Source organism: Nematolebias whitei, chromosome 16 (assembly GCF_014905685.2).
Source record: "Nematolebias whitei isolate Nwh7 chromosome 16, NemWhi1, whole genome shotgun sequence".
Taxonomy (NCBI): domain Eukaryota; kingdom Metazoa; phylum Chordata; class Actinopteri; order Cyprinodontiformes; family Rivulidae; genus Nematolebias; species Nematolebias whitei.
Genome location: NC_056513.1, coordinates 36,873,825 through 36,891,430, shown reverse-complemented (window position 1 = coordinate 36,891,430; position 17,606 = coordinate 36,873,825). Strand labels below are relative to the sequence as shown.

Below are 17,606 nucleotides of genomic sequence, written 5' to 3'. Positions count from 1 at the left end.
TAAATTTGGTATCTCTTTGCTTCCTTTAGCTCCAATGTCCCCGCTCCAAAACAGACTTCTTTTTCACTTGGCTCACAAGGTTTGAAAATTATCACTAATACTTTGTGTCTTTTCTTGTTTCTCTCTGTGCTGTTATAGTTTGTCTTTAAGTTTGTTCTGTATCACCTGTGTTTGTCTTCAATATAAGTAACGAGATTGTACCCTCTCCCGGTTTATTATTTTAGCTCAATATCTCTTATCCTGATATTGTGTCTCAGTTCAACGATGAAAAGAGACTCATGGGTTTCCACCAGAACCTAAAGGATGTGACAGAGGACCAGCTGAGCCTGGCATCCATCCACTACATGCGCTCACATTACCAGGAGGCCATAGACGTCTATAAACGCCTTCTCCTGCAGAACAGGTCTGAACTTCGTCCTCCCTTTCACTCCCTGGTTTGTGTGTTTTAGAGCGACAAGTTTAACAGCAGCGTTGGTCTTCATGAACTTCACACCAGGGGTGTCCAACTGTTTCCATGTGTGGGTCAAAACTATCCAGATGAAAGGACTCGTGGGACACAAAAATGTGAATTTAACTCAATGTGAACAATATTTTTGAGAAAGGACCAAAGTTTAATAATTTTGGTGGAGAAAGAGTTTTAAATTGTTGTCGATCCAAAACTTTAACAGCCTCATAAACACTAAGCTTATATTTTTTAATTAAAATTATTTGATTTGTTGAGTCTATGTTTGTTGTTTTCTTGTGTTTGTAAAGTTCATTTTAGTCTGTTCTCTACAACAAAAGCGTAATCTGGATAATTGTCCTTTTAAAAAGGGGTCGATCAGCCATAGGACCATGGACAGACCAAAAGGCTGATCCAAGTTCTGAAAAATGGTCCAGCTGTCTGTCGCTACAACAGATTTATAGAAGGTTTGATAAAGTTGATCAACTCGTATGTAGATGATACCAAATCAGATTCATTTCAAAATGTCCAATTTCCTCTGGATTATTTTTATCAGCTGCAATATTTAGCCAAGTTTTATTAATCGTTATTCAAAAGTCTCCTTTCTGGTAGAAACCAGTAAAGAATTTTGGTGCTTTGTACCATGAAGTGAAAATAAAAAGATTACACTAGTACCTCGCTACTTTGCGGTTCATTTTTCGCAGACTCGCTCTTTCACAGTTTTTCACTTCTCGCAGAGCTTCAGGGTACGGATCCTTCTCGATAAACAAGGGACTACTGTATAGCTAAAGGTTTGTATTTTACGACGGAGTATTACGACCACGCTAAAAAAAAAAAATTACATTACAAGAAAAAAGTCATATTACTAGAATAAAGTCATAATATTACTAGAATAAAGTCATAATATTACGAGAATAAACTTGTAATACATTCTGGGTTGGCTCCACCTGCTGTGGACGGCCTCCAATGCGAGTCACTGTGTTTATGAAGTACTCTACGATCACTTTTAGGTCTCTGTTTGTGAAATATGCCTCCATCCACATTATGTGATGACTAAATCTGTCAATGCAGCCATTAATTGCAATGCCATACAGCTTGAGTTTATCATAAGAGTCCATATGCCACAGTGCATTGGACCCCCTGCTATATGTATTGCATTCATCATTTTACCACAGACTGCTTTTTCATGTCGAAGTTCTGATAATATTACGACTTTATTCTCATATTGTTTCTACTTTATTCTCGTAATTTCATTTTTTTTTCTTAGCGTGGCCCCAATACTCCATTGTAGTATTTTGCTTCTCATTTTGAGAAGACTGTTTTTCATCAGTTTTGCTATTAAATCTAAACTTTATGTAAAACAGGATTACCAACTAATCTGCAGAAAGTCTGCATCGACCTCTTAAGCCTGCTGAACAAAATGATACCATTCTTAAACTGCAGTTGTGGGCCGCACAAAATCACTCCAACGGCCACAAATGGCCCACGGGCCACACTTTGGCCACCCGTGCCTTAAGGAATAAAAACACTGATACAAGTGTCAGCAACAGACCATGGAAGTACACTCCAAAAACTTGTTGAACTGACATAAAAACAAATGTGAAAAAAAAAAATTCAAACATTTTTTGTCTCGTTCAAGGTAAAATGATTCTCTAACTTCAGATATTTTGGTTGAATCAACATAATTTTTCAGGATTTATTCAAATATTTTTATTCAAAAAGAGTCTGGTTCATTTTATTTGGGTGGATCTACCACTAGTGACAAACTGAGTCGGTCCTCAAGGATTGTGTTGACCAAGCCATTTATGCTCTGTTAAAATTACATCCATTTTTTTACCCACATTTGTGTGAAGGGTCATAGGCAGCCTATCTCCAGAGTCTTTGGGCAGGAGGTGGGGTGTCCTGATCAGGATGCCAGTCCATCACAGGACTGGACTGTCCTTTCTAATCCTGTCCTGTGATGGTCTGGCAGCCATAGACCCTCTGTTACAGTCGCAGAGACAAATCAACTGTCACGCTTCATTTACTCCTAAGATGACGTATATAACATTGTTTTGGTCTCTGGGAGGAAACCAGGGTACGTGGTAAACTTCACACGTGCACAGAAAGAACATGTAAACTTTGCACAGGAAGGCCCAAATCAAGCTGTGACCTGTTCTTGCTGTGAGGCGGCAGCTCTAACCACCGCTTCACCGTGCCACCTGTTGATAAAACTAAAAAAAATGATCAATTCTGAAAGATCAATATAACTGTTTATTTGCTGAACTTAAATTGTATCTTCATTCAGCAAATTATTATTTTAAGTGTACATTCCCACACCAGAGACATTACATACCCATCCGATGAGTTCTGGTGTTCTTTCCTGGAAGGTATGCCTGAAAAACCTCCTAAGGGAGACATGTTAATCCTCATTCTCACTTCAACCCTGTGGAGCCAGATTATTTTAGCCATTTGTATCAGGATCTCATTGTTTTGGTTGGGATGTATAAAACACGACTATAGGTGGAGGTTGGAATGTAGCTGGACCAGTAAGTCAGCAGCTTTGCCTTTTGGCTCAGCTCCTTCTTCACCACAACAAACATCTTTATCCCGATCCACTGATCTACCTCCCACCATCTATCCTTCCATCATTTGAACTGCTCTGATTGCGACAAACACTCAACCAAACACCAGCTTCAAGAGAAATCATATGAGAAATACTTTCAAACTTCTCAGAGGAAGTTCTTAACTTTATAAACAAGAAGGTGGAATGAGTCCCAAAACCAGTTTTCACTGTTGCTGCTCGTCTTTTCAGAGATTACCTGGCACTGAAAGTGTACGTGGCTCTGTGTTACTACAAGCTGGACTACTATGACGTGTCCCAGGAGGTGTTGGCCGTGTACCTGCAGAACATCCCTGACTCCACCACCGCTTTGAACCTGAAGGCCTGCAACCACTACAGGCTTTACAACGGCAAGGCAGCTGAGGTGCTCAGCATTTGACTGGTCCCTGCTCTTACATGATCACAGTCATATGTTTGAAAAGGTTTAACTCATGAAGTAGAGATAACTGAAAGGACTGCTTGTTTGGAAACTTTTAATTAAAAAACCTGATATGCAGCATTATAAAAAGTATTACTTTTACCACCAACATTCTCCATTCTTCATGTGCCTTATACTAACAGGTTATTATAAACACTGTAGCAGTGCTCGTAACGCGTTTCTTAAACGTGCCTAACTGGTGTGTGGTTTTTGTCTCAGGCTGAGTTGAAGAACTTAATTGACATCTCTTCCTGCTCCTTTGAGTTTGCAAAGGAGCTTATTCGACACAACCTGGTAAGCTCCTTCCAAGCACCAGCTGTGAGTGTGTGTGTGTATGCAGTGGGGTCTTACATGCTGAACTTCCTCCCTGTGCTCTGCAGGTGGTATTTCGTGGTGGGGAGGGGGCGTTGCAAGTGCTGCCTCCTCTGATCGATGTGATCCCTGAAGCCAGACTCAACCTGGTCATTTACTATCTGAGACAGGGTGTGTGCACACATCACAACAGTTTTTAATGAACGTGCAACTTTAAAAGTCTATAAAAAGTCTGCAAATGACGTTAAATCCACGTTGCTCTGATGTTAAAGTAAGACAACCTTTCTGTTTTTATGTAGAATATTTTGGGCATTTTAAAGAGGGGTTCTGTAGAAAGGTGATGAACACATAATATCTGTTGTTGTAAATAGCTTTTTGATCAACTGAGTTGAATTCTGACAGGCCTGACAGGCTAATGGCTAGTCTAAACACAGCTCAGTTAAAATGAGGTTACTACTGTTTCAAACAGCTCCAATCCTCAAAACATCATAATAATTATTACAAATGCTGTTTGAAAAACATTTACACTGTGATATACAACAAACATTATAAGATACAATACACCAGTACTCATTTGTGCACTGGTTTATGCAACTAAAGCAATGGTTCCCAACCATGGTCCATGAGGAACGCCATACTGCATGTTTTAGTTGTTTCCCTGCTCCAACACACCTGAGTCAATGATTTTATTACTTCATCAAGTTCTGCCAAAGCCTGTTAATCACCCATTAATTCAAACCAGGCATGTCAAAGCAGGGAAACAACTAAAACATGCAGGATGGTGTTCCTCAAGGACCATGGTTGGGAACCACTCAACTAAAGCCATGTCCATGTTGTGACAAGTCTACCAGTCTGTGAGGTCTACAGTATAAAAACAGACAGGGAACAAAAAATAACATTTGATTTATTATCTTAGTTTATTTCATGAGTTCAGTTAGTTTGTTTAATTATGTAAATATTACTTATTAAAAAACAAAACAAGTTTACGAATCTTGTAATGCATTGTAATTCTACATAATCCCACTTAAAAATGACCAAATATCAATTTAAATTTCAGCCTATAGAATAAAGAAAAACAAACAATTCAGGGGACTGACAAATATCTGGTATCATGAATTGTCCTCGTTCTGTCACTGAAGATCAAAGTCATCAGAAAACCTTTCACTCTGAGTAATAAAATGTTTCTTAGACTCAAAAGCTGATTGAGGTTGACCTGTCTGAACCTGATTACAACGATGTGTTGGAGCAAAAGCAGCGCTGTTTGTCACCATATTCAAGTCAGCACAGGGCCAGTGGTGTGTTTGCAGCTGCAGCTGAATCCTTCATCTGTGTGCAGAGAATCATACATGATGTTTAGGACTGTTGGGGAGTTGAAGGAGGAGTTGACCTTTCATGGTAGCCTTCTGTTAAAGTGTACATTTAAATAAACAGCGTGAATGAATCCAGTCCATGTTTACTTGATGTCTAGTTGCTGAAGTTGCCTTTTTTTTTTAAAGAAAATTATTCTTACGGTATTTCCTGACTGGCTTGTTTCTTTTCTACATTTCCAGATGATATCCAGGAAGCTTACAACCTCATCCAAGATTTAGTTCCGTCCACACCTCAGGTGACATAATTTGTTTCTGTCGTAAGTCGTAATTTTTTTTCTCTGCCTGCATTATCAGTAACGTAGCGCTCTGCTAATCCTCCACCGGCTGACATCCACCAGCGTTAGTAACGTAGGGCTCTCTCCCTGCAGAGTAGCTGGACTCTTAGCAACAGGGTGAGACGTTTTAGCTGCTGCTCCTCCTTGACTTCAGAACAAGCAGAAGATGATGGATGAACGGATGGATGTTTTTAAAGAGTAATGTACCTGTTAAATGTATATCAGTGGTTGACTGACTGTTTTTACAGGAGTATATTTTGAAGGGAGTGGTCAACGCTGCTCTTGGACAGGAGCTTGGATCAGTGAGTATTTCTGTTCAACTTGCACATTCCAGTACACACATGATAGCTCCGTGTGAAAGTCAAAGTGTGTTTTTGTGCCTTTATCTTGCAGAGGAAACACTTGAAAAGTGCTCGGGAGTTCTTTCAGCTGGTCGGAGGCTCAGCGAGCGAATGTGGTACGCCAAACAAAATAGTTCCTTTTGTGTTCTTGAAATCCAGAATGTGGGAGAAATATGTACAATTGTTTCTATTTTCAGATACTATCCCTGGCAGACAGTGCATGGCTTCCTGCTTCTTCCTCTTAAAGCAGTTTGAAGATGTTCTCATCTACCTCAACTCTGTGAAGGTTAGTGAAGCTTCAGTGTTGCTGCTGAAGGTAAAGAAGCGGCTCTTGTTTAGAAACGCTGCTTCAGATTAAAGGTGGTACTTCCAGTATTTTATTCATGTGCATTTTTCTTTCTTCGTCAAGATTATCAACAAAACGCTGACGTTCTGTTGGCACCGTTTTCCTGGATGTGTGAGCACTTCTAACTTTTTTGCATATAAGCTGTGCTTTTATTTTTCAGAATTACTTCTACAACGATGACACATTCAACTTTAACTACGCCCAGGCTAAAGCGGCGCTCGGTAACTACAAAGCAGCAGAGGAGGTGAAAGTCTGACCTGTCACATTTTATTTTGCTCAACGTTTTGTTTTACTTCTTTTCTCTTTTCTTTTTGTAGGTTTTTCTACTTATTCAGAGTGAGAAGATCAAGAATGACTATGTTTATCTCAGCTGGCTGGCACGATGCTGTACGTATGACAGTTGACTTATTCATAGTGAAGTTAATGGTAAAAAGTGTTTTATGATTCTTTTAAATAAATCATAAGTCGCACCAGGGCATGCTTTAATGAACGAGATAGATAAAAATAAACACTTTCAGAAGGATGAACAATTTTGTACCAAATAATCAATAAAAATTAAAAGCCACAAAAGTTTTCTAAAATTTGAATTTTCATGCTAACGCAATTTCTAACGCTTATTTTGTAGTTAATATCACTCAGAAACAACACATTCAACTTAACAGCAAACATTTACATCTAAATTCAGCCATTACTTATGAGTATTTACACAGATTCTCCTGTTTGAGTTCAGAAGGTTTTCATGCAGCTCATTTGTAAATGATCTTAGTCCCAAGTTTTACTTTACCTCTCTCCACCGCTCAGTTCCCTCCAAAAACCTAAACAATGCAAAAATAATCCTTTTCTCTTCAGTAACCTGGCTGCTCTTTGTGGCCTTTTAAGAGAGACAATGAAAACTGTCCAGTAGTCTCTTTCTGGTGAGATAAGAAACACTCAGAGGCTGCACACATCTGGTATATGAGTCGCGTTTATTACCGATTTATTTACAAACATTTCAATAACTCTGCTTATGAAACATGTAGTGTGAGAGGAAGAGCATATACCGTATTTTCCGCTGTATAAGTCGCATCAGTCCAAAAATGTTTAATAAAGTGGAAAAAAACATAAATACGTCGCTTCGCCGTATACGTCGCATCTATTACGCGTCACCGCTGACACGTCGTGTTTGTTATGCGTCACTGCTGACCACCCGGAAACGTGGGCCGGTGTTGTGCCAAAAATCGATTGGCTGCCAAAATGGCGGCTGCAGGAGCGTGCACGGGAAGACTTTAACAAGAATTTAACAAGATTAACACTTAAAAACAATTATTTGTTTGTTGCAAATTATAGCAAAGGTGTGTCTCAATTGAACTTTTCCTTAATAAATTAACTTTAATGGTCAAATCAGCTGCATTTCACCTGGGTGACACAGTGAAATTCAATTCAGTTCAATTCAGTTTATTTATATAGCGCCAATTCACAACAAAGTTGTCTCAGGGCACTTTACAGGAACATTCACATAAAAGCCAATTAATAAAGTTCTCTATCTAAGGAATCCAGCAGACAAGTTGAATCTTGGCTTCGTTGCAGTCTCCCATCCTGAGCAAGCACAGTGGCAACAGTGGAAAGGAAAAACTCCCTTTTAAAAGGAAGAACCTCCAGCAGAACCAGGCTCAGGACAAGCGGCCATCTGCTTTGACCGGCTGGTTAAAGCAGATGATTTGACGTTTGCTCCAGGAGTTCCGGAGCGAGACGAAGGTGACTTGGTATGGCAAGCCAAGTGTCTCATTAATACCACATTCACCTATTAATGAGACACTTGGATTGCAATAAGGCTTGAGGACCCTCTAGCAGCTGAAAATGGTAATGTTCAATATTTTCCATGTCAGAATAAATGAAATTGTCAGATCTCAGCCAAAAATTGGTTAAAAATATGGGGAAAGAAACGTATATTAGTCGCTTTGACATATAAGTTACAGGACTTGTCAATTTATGCAAAAAAGGTGCGACTTATATGGCAAAAAATACGGTAATTGTTTGTGACCTTACAGAGCTGAGTGTTAAAGTAACTCTGCTAATAAACACACACGACTTTTAATTGTTTGTTGGATATATCCATCAGTGAGCCACAAGTGGTTTTATGTGTACACAATAAACAAAACGTTGCACATGTGGTCGACCATTCAAAACAAAAATTGCTCAGATGTTCTTGGCGTTCCTGATACAGTGACCACAGCAGGTACGATCCACAGCAGCAGTGTGGCGGTGGAGCCAGACAGGATCTTTACTGATGTAGAATAAAAGAGGCTTTGTCAAAGAAGCAGCAGAGAATCAATAATTCAACCTTTATTTATAATTGCACAATTAACATTTGTGCACAGTATCCCTCTCTTCTTATTGTTGCTCTTTGTCATAGTCTGTTATAATCATTACGCCTCGCTCTTCAGTCATGAATTACAAATGAAGTGTCCGAATTTTTATGCATTTTGAACAAAAAGCATCAAATGGCATTTAAAATTAACCCTCTTTATGTAAGTGCACACAGATTCTGTAGAGGAAATACTGATGAAGGAAAACAATCACAACAACCATTATGGTAGCCATTATCTCTGGAGATTTGAGCTTTTCTCATCTAATACTGACTTCTGAGTTGAATGCGTCTGTTGGTGCACCTCACATTGAGTTAAATACCACACAGCAGAATTTAACATGTCTGACTGAGGGGGGAGTATGCAACATGTGGCCCTTAGGGCTCACTGCTGAGGCTCTCTAGAGCTTTAACCAAAACTAACACTGAAATAAATATTACTTAAATAAATAACCACAAGAGAAAAACAATAGAGATATATATGGCAAATTATTCTGATAAGTGAGATTTCATGCCAAGAAAGAGCACCACAGACGCCATCTTTGTTTTGATGATGCTGATGTACAGAGAGGGTCAGAAAGACCTCCATTGTCTTTGTGGATTTAGAAAAGCATTATGACAGGGTGCTGAGGGAGGAGGTGTGGTATTGCATGAGAAAATCAGGAGTGGCAGAGAAGTATGTTAGACTGCAGTATGTTTGGCAGCACGACTGCTCAATGGTTAGCACTGTTACCTCACAGCAAGAAGGTTCTGGGTGCAATTCCCAGTTGGACCTGGGGTCTTTCTGTGTGGAGTTTGCATGTTCTTCTCGTGCTTAAATGGGTTTTCTCCGGGTACTCCGGTTTCCTCCCACAGAACAAAAACATGCATGTTAGACTGCCTTCAGGTCCTGGCCTCTCTTGCAAAAGAGATCTGTGCTCTCAGTGGGATTTGCCTGTTTAAATAAAGGTTAATAATAAAGACTGGTACAGGACATGTACGAGGACAGCAGGACAGTGGTGAGATGGGCTGTAGGAGTGACGGATAGCTTCAAGGTGGAGGTGGGAGTGCATCAAGGATCAGCTCTTAGTCCCTTCTTGTTTACTCTGGTGATGGACCGACTAACAGATGAGGTCAGGCAGGAATCCCTGTGGAATATGATGTTTGCAGATGATGTGATCTGTGGTGAGAACAAGGAACAGGTGGAAGAGAACTTGGAGAGGTGGAGGTATGCTCTTGAAAGAAGAGGAATGAAAATCAGCCGTAGTAAGACACAGTACATGTGTGTGAATGAGACGGAGGCTGGTGGAGCAGTGAGGCTACAAGGAGCAGAGGTCACAAAGGTGCAGGACTTCAAGGACTTGGGGTCCACTGTCCAGGAAAATGGGGAGTGTGGTGAAGAGGTGAAGAAGAGAGTCCAGGCAGGATGGAGTGGATGGAGAGAAGTTTCAGGAGTGATTTGCAACAAAAGGGTGTCAGCAAAGGTCAAAGGAAAAGTTTACAAGACAGTGGTGAGACCAGCTGTGTTGTATGGTCTGGAGACAGAGACATGGACAAAAAGATAGGAGAAAGAACTGGAAGTGGCAGAAATGAAGATGTTGAGGTTCTCCTTAGGAGTGACAAGGCTGGATAAGATTATGAATGAGATCATCAGAGGTATAGCACAGGTTGAACAACTGGGAGATAAAGTTAGAGAGACCAGACTGAGATGGTTTGGACATGTCCAGAGGAGGGACAGTGGGTATATTGGTAGAAGAATGTTAGAAATGCAGCTGCCACAAAAAAGACAAAGAGGAGATATATAGATGAAGTTAGAGAGGACATGAAGGTAGTTGGAATGAGGACAGAGCGAGACGGAGGAGGAGGACTCACTGTGGAGACACCTTGAGAGGGAAAAGCCGAAAGAATAATTCTGATGACACCAAAAATGAAAAGAAACAGCTTGTCTTTGATAAAATATGTTGAATAACGGGCAGCTGTGGCTGAGTGGTTAGAGCAGTCGTCCTCCAATGCGAGAGTTGTGGGTTCGGATCCACCAGCAGTCACATGCTGAAGTGTCACTGGGCAAGACACTGAACCCCTCATTGCCTCTGATGTGTGTCCCATCAGTGTATGAATGTGATAAATCTCTGATTAGTCTCTTTAGAATGATTTGTTCAATTAGCTTTGTAGAGATCTAGTATAGAGCTGTATGAATGGATAAATGAGGCACAGATTTTAGTGTAAAGTGCTTTGAGTGTCTTGAAATAAGATAGAAAGGTGCTATATAAGTACAGTCCATTTAATAAATGTGTCATTCATAAATAAATGAGTTGTGACCGAATGAATGAGATCGCAGATACGAGCGGCTGAAATGAGTTTTCTCCGCAGGGTGTCTGGGCTCTCCCTTACAGATAGGGTGAGAAGCTCGGTCATCCGGGAGGGACTCAGAGTAGAGCCGCTGCTTCTCCACGTCGAGAGGAGCCAGTTGAGGTGGCTCGGGCATCTGGTTAGGATGCCTCCTGGATGCCTCCCTGGTGAGGTGTTCCAGACACGTCCCACCAGGAGGAGACCCAGAGGAAGACCCAGGACACGCTGGAGGGACTATGTTTCTTGGCTGGCCTGGGAGCGCCTTAGGATTCCCCCGGAGGAGCTAGACCAAGTGGCTGGAGAGAGGGAAGTCTGGGCCTCCCCGCTACCCCCGCTACCTTCCATATGAATGGTTGAATAAAATTAATTAAATGAAGATCTTTGCCCTTTTTAGATGCAGTTATCAAATCACGATTAGATAGCCAACAAATTAGCCTAATTTTCTTATTTTCATATCGTCTAAATGTTTTATAAATGTTTTTTAAGTGAGATACTTTTGTTAATTTTCCACAAATATAGAACAACTTGCAAAGGCCTGTATATAAAAGCTCAGTGTTTAGATTTTGTCAAAGATTGTCTATAAAAGAATGTATTATTTTTTATTTTATTTGTTATTTTTTGATAATGTAGAACTACTGTCAACAGTTAACTTATATAAACCTACTAAGCTGTGTTACTTGGATAACTTTTCCCAAACTTTGAGAGCATCTTGCAACTCTGGACCGTCTTTATGACTCTTGATCGTGACGTTTGTAGACATCAGTCTCTAACAGACAGGAAACTGGCTGTTTATTGTCAGCATACGTTTTGGTGCTTTTCTTCAAAGAGTCCTTCAGAAACCATATCCATGAAGACAGAACTGAAGGTTTTCTTTATGCCACTTCACCGTGACTTGGATCTGACATCACTGCCAGGTTTCTAGCCTCAGGCCTGGAAAGAACTTAAGGTCACTCCTTCATTCAGCTAATGTTACACTCAGCACAGGAATGGAAAGCTCCACTAAAACAGTTTTTTCCTCTCTTTAACTTAATTTACACCAGTAAAAGCTGCTCAAGGCCTTCAATATTTTCCACATTTATATCTTTATGAGTTGAGACGGTCTGGAAGTGGTGAATTATTGAACCCGCTGATCTTCTTTTTGACAGACATAATGAACCAGAAGGGTCAGCTTGCCTGGGAGCTCTATCTGAAAATGGGCACTTCCTCAGATTCCTTCAGTCTGCTGCAGCTTATCGCCAACGACTGCTACAAGGTAAAGTCCTCCTCTGGCTGCCTCACGCAGAATCTGATGATCCATATATGTGGAATACATTTGAAGTCTCTGGATGTTTGTCAGAAAATGTGATTATTTGATTGTTTCTCATAATTAGATATTTGTTAGATAAAAATATCCTTGAATTATCTACTTAAATAATGGAGCTCACACACAGACAGGAGAAGATTTTTAATCTGGTTTACTTGCAAGGGCAGAGTTCACACAGGCTTACACAGATGTTTCAACGTTTTATGCTTAAAACCCCGTCATGATAATCTGGAACGGACAGTGTGCAGGAAGTGTTTTTTATACATGCTTATCAGCACGATGACCTCAGCCTCTTAGACTTGGGGGCATCAGGTGCCTACAGGCTCCTCTGGGAGAGAAAAAGACTCTTTGATCTCACACACATGGTTCAACATTAATTTAATATTAACAGTCTTAAACATCCATAAACCTTTACCTAAATTCTCCTGACGGTATTTTCTTAAAATAAAATCTATCCTACTCCTGAAGTGATGATTTACTATTTTACTTTATTAAGGGTGATAATGCATACAGTAGGTATTGAAGCACCTTTCTTATTGTCTTTGTCCATTTTTCATCCATTTTTGTTTTATTTTCTACTCCTTCCACAGCTTTTGGAAACCGTACATAACACACCTGAAGACTTGTCTTGATTGGGAATCATGTGCTTTGACGTTTAGTCACTACAATCTACAATATAGTCGAAATGTGAGAAAAGAAATGGAAAAAATAACAAGTGTCAAAAGAAGGGAGAAAACAGCCCTGTTTGGAGCTTTATACCTCAGACATACTTCCAGTAGCAACATTTAAGGTTTAAACACAGAAGGTTGGACTTTACACAGCTGAGCTGACATTTTGACGTCTTTAACAGTTTTTACCTAATCACAGTTTTGGCATTAAGATTTGACAGATTGATTAAACTTTAGAGATGTCTAAACTTTTACAAAATTTTTGAATTTTTTTCTTTTCTCCCCCGTCTTTACTTCTCTCATACAATTTGTGCATCAAAATACAGACATTCCTGTTTTATCCACCCAGTGTGTCTCTCACTAGATAGATAGATACTTTATTCATCCCCTGGGGGGAAAATTTGAGGCATCCAGTACCTAGACCTGTCACGATAAACAATAAATCAATTAATCTCATGATAAATGAAAGTTATCAACCTCATTTTCATTTATCAGTTTTATCGTTTCATGTCTCTCTTTCTACTGAAGACATTGGATGAGAAAAGGCTCAACTCCGGTGCTCTTCACTGACCTCTCCCTTTCTCTTTTCTCTTTGAAATTTGTTTTAACGATCCAAATATTGTGTTTTTGGATCGTTAAAAGCAGCTAAGCTACGAGCTAAGCTAACAGACTAACCTCGGGAATAAACCTCCAACTTGTTGAAGCTCCAAAATTCACAGTGAAACCCGTGCCTTTGTGTATAAAATTGTTTTTCTCCGAAAAAAGAAGCTGAGAACTTGTTTACTGTTTTTTTATTGAAAGCTTTGTGTGAAAAATGCTATGCTAAAGAGCTCAAACCACACCGAGCGGCCGCCATTTTGAGAACCGAAAACAGGAAGGAAAGACGGCCCATGTCACGTCAAAGGGCCTCCCTCCCATTTTTCTTAAAGAGACATGCTGCTCGCTCCCTCACTATCCATCCTTCAGTTCAAACAGTCTTATACTACCATCTGGTGGTCAAAAAAACATACTACACTCAAAACAAATTAACAAACATTTCTTCTTAAATTTGACAGTAATTACTAATTATTGTCAAATTTCAAACAAAATAATCGTTTATCGCAACAATTTCTGAGAAAATAATCGTGCAGCAAAATTTGTTATGGTGACAGGCCTACCAGTAGCATGTTCTAATTATACAGAAAAAAGACACACATGAGTTAATCCAAAAAAAGAAGCAGAATACACAAATTTGGAAAAAGACAATATGCACATGCACATGGTGGTAGGGAGTACTACATTCATGATTCATTCATTCAACCTTTATTTCTACAGGTTAGTCTCATTGAGCCACGAGGGCTCACTTACAAGAGAGACTTGTTTTAAATAAAGAACACAGATGAGGTACAGACAACAATAGATAATCATATGATTAGCCTATGTATACATACAAACACATCATACATCAGTACTACTATAGGACCATCACCTTTAACGCCATAACCGCTGTCAAAATATGTGATTTTCAATATTTTTGATACAAATTTTATGCTTCTAACCCAATTTCTACATCAGTAAATGATCTTTGGGGATAATTGTAATAAAAACTCGTCAGGGTTTTTCAAAGAAATAGCTTTTGAAAACAGCGTATATTCCTTGCTTTTGTTTACCACTACATTAGTCAGTCATTAGTTTGGAACGTTTCAGCTCAGCTTATCTGAGTATGAGTTTTGCTTTAATGCTCTCGATTCACTCAACAAAAAATTACTCTACTTCTGTCGACTGTCGTCCGTACAGTGTTCAATGCCGTTGTGCTCCTCCAAACTATTTTTACATCTGGGGATTATTTTACAGACTCAATATTCCTTTTACGATGAGACTGTCCGAAGTGTACCCGTCAGTTTCCAAACGTAAACAAACGACTGTTTGTTGGCAACAAAACATGATTCTGCTGATTTCACTTATTATTAAGTACATTTTATTTATAAAGCACATTTAAGAACAGCAGTTGTTACCAAATTGCTTAACAAATTGCTTAACAATTAAAAAAACAAAAACAATGGCAGTAATTTAAAGGAAAAACTAAATTTTATTTAAAGCATCAAATTAAAATTAGCATCAATTAAAAATTCTATGGTACATTTTGGTAGGGAACGACGCATGTTTAGGTGTTATTTTTATCTTAGATGATACACATTTACAAAAACAAAATCAAACCGAGAACATAAATAAATGTGTTTAATAGCTATTATTGCTTTAATAAAAATGGACGAAGAGTCACAAATAAGGTTAAATCAGGTCATCTGGACAGTTTTTTTGGGGAGAAACGTTTCATCTTTCATCCAAAAGACTTCTTCAGTCTGAGGCCTGCCAACCAGGTCTGTCTTATAAATAGCTCCTCGTTGATGTGTTTCAAGCCAACCTGCTGTGGAGTTCACAGAAACTGGCTTTACACATGCAAGAAGGGACCATCCGTCCAAAACAATCCATCATCACTGCATAACAATCAGATGTCTTAGACCTGATGGCAGACTGGTCCAACAAGTTGAAGACATCATCCCCAGTTTTAAAGGAAAATGTCTGTTCTCAGAAAGTTTGAGGACGAAGAGTCCCAACCAGAGTATCCTCCAGCTGTTCTGAATTTGAGCTGAAATGTCAGACACTGTCCTGCAGCCAGCCACTGGGAGGAGCTCGTTCTTTGTGGCTTCAGCTTCCAGCTCCTAGTCCTGTCTCTACTAATAATATATCACAATGTATAGGAGTTAGATTTTTTTCTCAAATCCCCCAGAGTGCAGAGTGTACTTAAGTTTTTAACGACTTTCGTTGTTTCTGAGAACAGATTTTAGTTCTTTAAAACTGCGCATGAAGAGTGTTCAACTTGTCGTGTCTTCTTCATAAATCACTGTAGACACATACAAATGTTAATGTGTGACAACCAGATGCTTCTACTTAAATTTGATTTACAGTTTCCACTCAGTGACTGTTCAAGGCTTATTTTGCAGTCTGTGTTTCTGCCTATCTTAAGGAGTGAAAGACAGGTGTGTTGTTACCATGGTGACCTTATTATGAGCCTGCAGCTTTCCATTTGATCTAGGTTCTCCTTGCTCTTCTTACACCGTTTAAATATCAAATCGTCTGCGTTGCACGCTGGGCTGTGGAGAAGAAAGTCCATGTTTGTTGGACTTTCAAGCATCAGCTGCACTGACACCCGCTGAAACTTCTTGACATTTATTTGATTACTGACTTTTGAATCAGTCTAGATGTCTGCCTGTTGCTTCTGTGGTGTTTTCTTTCTCTAGTCATTCAGCCATGTTGGTTTAAACCTGTGATCAGCGGCACGGTGTGGATAGCACGTTTAGGTGGAGTCGTAAGGGAACAGCTGAATTTAATTTGGACTCATTTGTGCCGACAAGGCTAAATTGGCATATACCAGCTCATGATGTGTCATTTCAGATGGGCCAGTTCTTCTATGCTGCCAAAGCATTTGATGCACTGGAGAAGCTGGACCCAGGCTCTAATTACTGGGAGGGCAAACGAGGAGCATGTGTCGGCATCTTTCAGCTCATACTGGCCAACAAGGAGCCCAAGTATGTTTTTCTTTTCCTCCTGTTTGCTGATTTAGGGCGTGATTGTATTGTCTTCTGTCTGTGTGAGTGGGTGTGATGGAATCTAAAATAAACAAGACAAACGATGCATTTTTTGGTCTAATCCTGTTTTCCTGCATATCCTGTTTGTGCTCCAGGGAGACACTTAAAGAGGTTTTGGTCCTGCTGCGAAATTCAGGAAACCCTCAGGTTGAGTACATCATCCGAGCAATGAAAAAGTGGGCCAAAGACAACAGAGTCCTGCTGTCGTGACAGAACACACGACTGTGTCAGCTGACAGGACTGAACGAGTGACACAAATAAAACGGGTTCATTTATTTGGTGTAACGGAGTGAATTTTATTCAAGCATTTATGTTTAGATCATATTTTTGTCTCTAAGTACATTTATGTTTATAATAAAATATGTATTTATATTTGAAATCATTTTTACTGTCTGTGATCATGTTTCTTACTGTAAAGTGTCCTTGGGTGTCCTGAAAGGCGCTTTTTAAGTAAAATTATTATTATTAATATCATTTGTTTCACTTTTAGCCAAAAAGTAGTAATTTGCTGTAACCCCCCCCCCCACACACACACACACACACACACACACACACACTAAAAACAGAAGCTGAACAGTCTGTAATCAAAAAGCATTTTTTTAAACGATAAAACCTCTAAATCCAAATGTTTTTCTACACTAAATCTTTAAATAGGGTTTTAATTAGTTATGTGTGATGGAAAAACAATACAGAAGGTTGCAAAAGTATTTGCCTCTTTAGTATTTAAAGTATTTTGTTGCCTTACAACTTATATGAAGAAAATTAATTTAAATTATTCTAAAACATAAACTGATAAATGGTGCGTGCACGTGCATTCACCCCAACCTTTATATGTAGAAGCCTCTTCATTTGTTAAAGTCCATCGTTTTTAGGATCAAATGCTCAACTGTTGCAACAGCCCCAGAATCAACACCAGAAAAACACCAAGCATCACGTGTTGAAGACCAGGAGACTCTCCACACCAGTCAGAGACACCAGTGGAGGAGCAGAGGTCAGGTCTGGGTATGAGAAATATCCCACAGAGCATTATTAAATCTAATATTGGAAAATGGGAAATAATGCAACCAAGGCAAAGCTGCAAATCAGGGTCTTCCACCAAAACCCACAAAAATGAACACTGCATGTATTAATCACAGAAACATCCAGGAGACCAAAGATAACCCTAGCTGTGCAAATCTTTGTTTAGAGATTGAAGTATATGTGCTCTTTTGTTACACCCAAAAATAGCAAT

General features: G+C 39.4%; 1 protein-coding gene across 1 annotated transcript; it reads left to right on the top strand.

The window, feature by feature from the left end:
* Positions 1 to 263: 263 nt before the first annotated feature.
* Positions 264 to 16,683, top strand: ttc26 (tetratricopeptide repeat domain 26). Its single transcript, XM_037689985.1, is given in 13 exon segments — positions 264 to 403; positions 3,237 to 3,408; positions 3,682 to 3,756; positions 3,843 to 3,945; positions 5,325 to 5,380; positions 5,617 to 5,721; positions 5,813 to 5,876; positions 5,958 to 6,046; positions 6,267 to 6,350; positions 6,424 to 6,493; positions 11,924 to 12,030; positions 16,182 to 16,315; positions 16,471 to 16,683. Coding segments are annotated over 13 exon segments (1,299 nt in total). The 5' UTR covers positions 264 to 278; the 3' UTR covers positions 16,586 to 16,683.
* Positions 16,684 to 17,606: the final 923 nt, after the last annotated feature.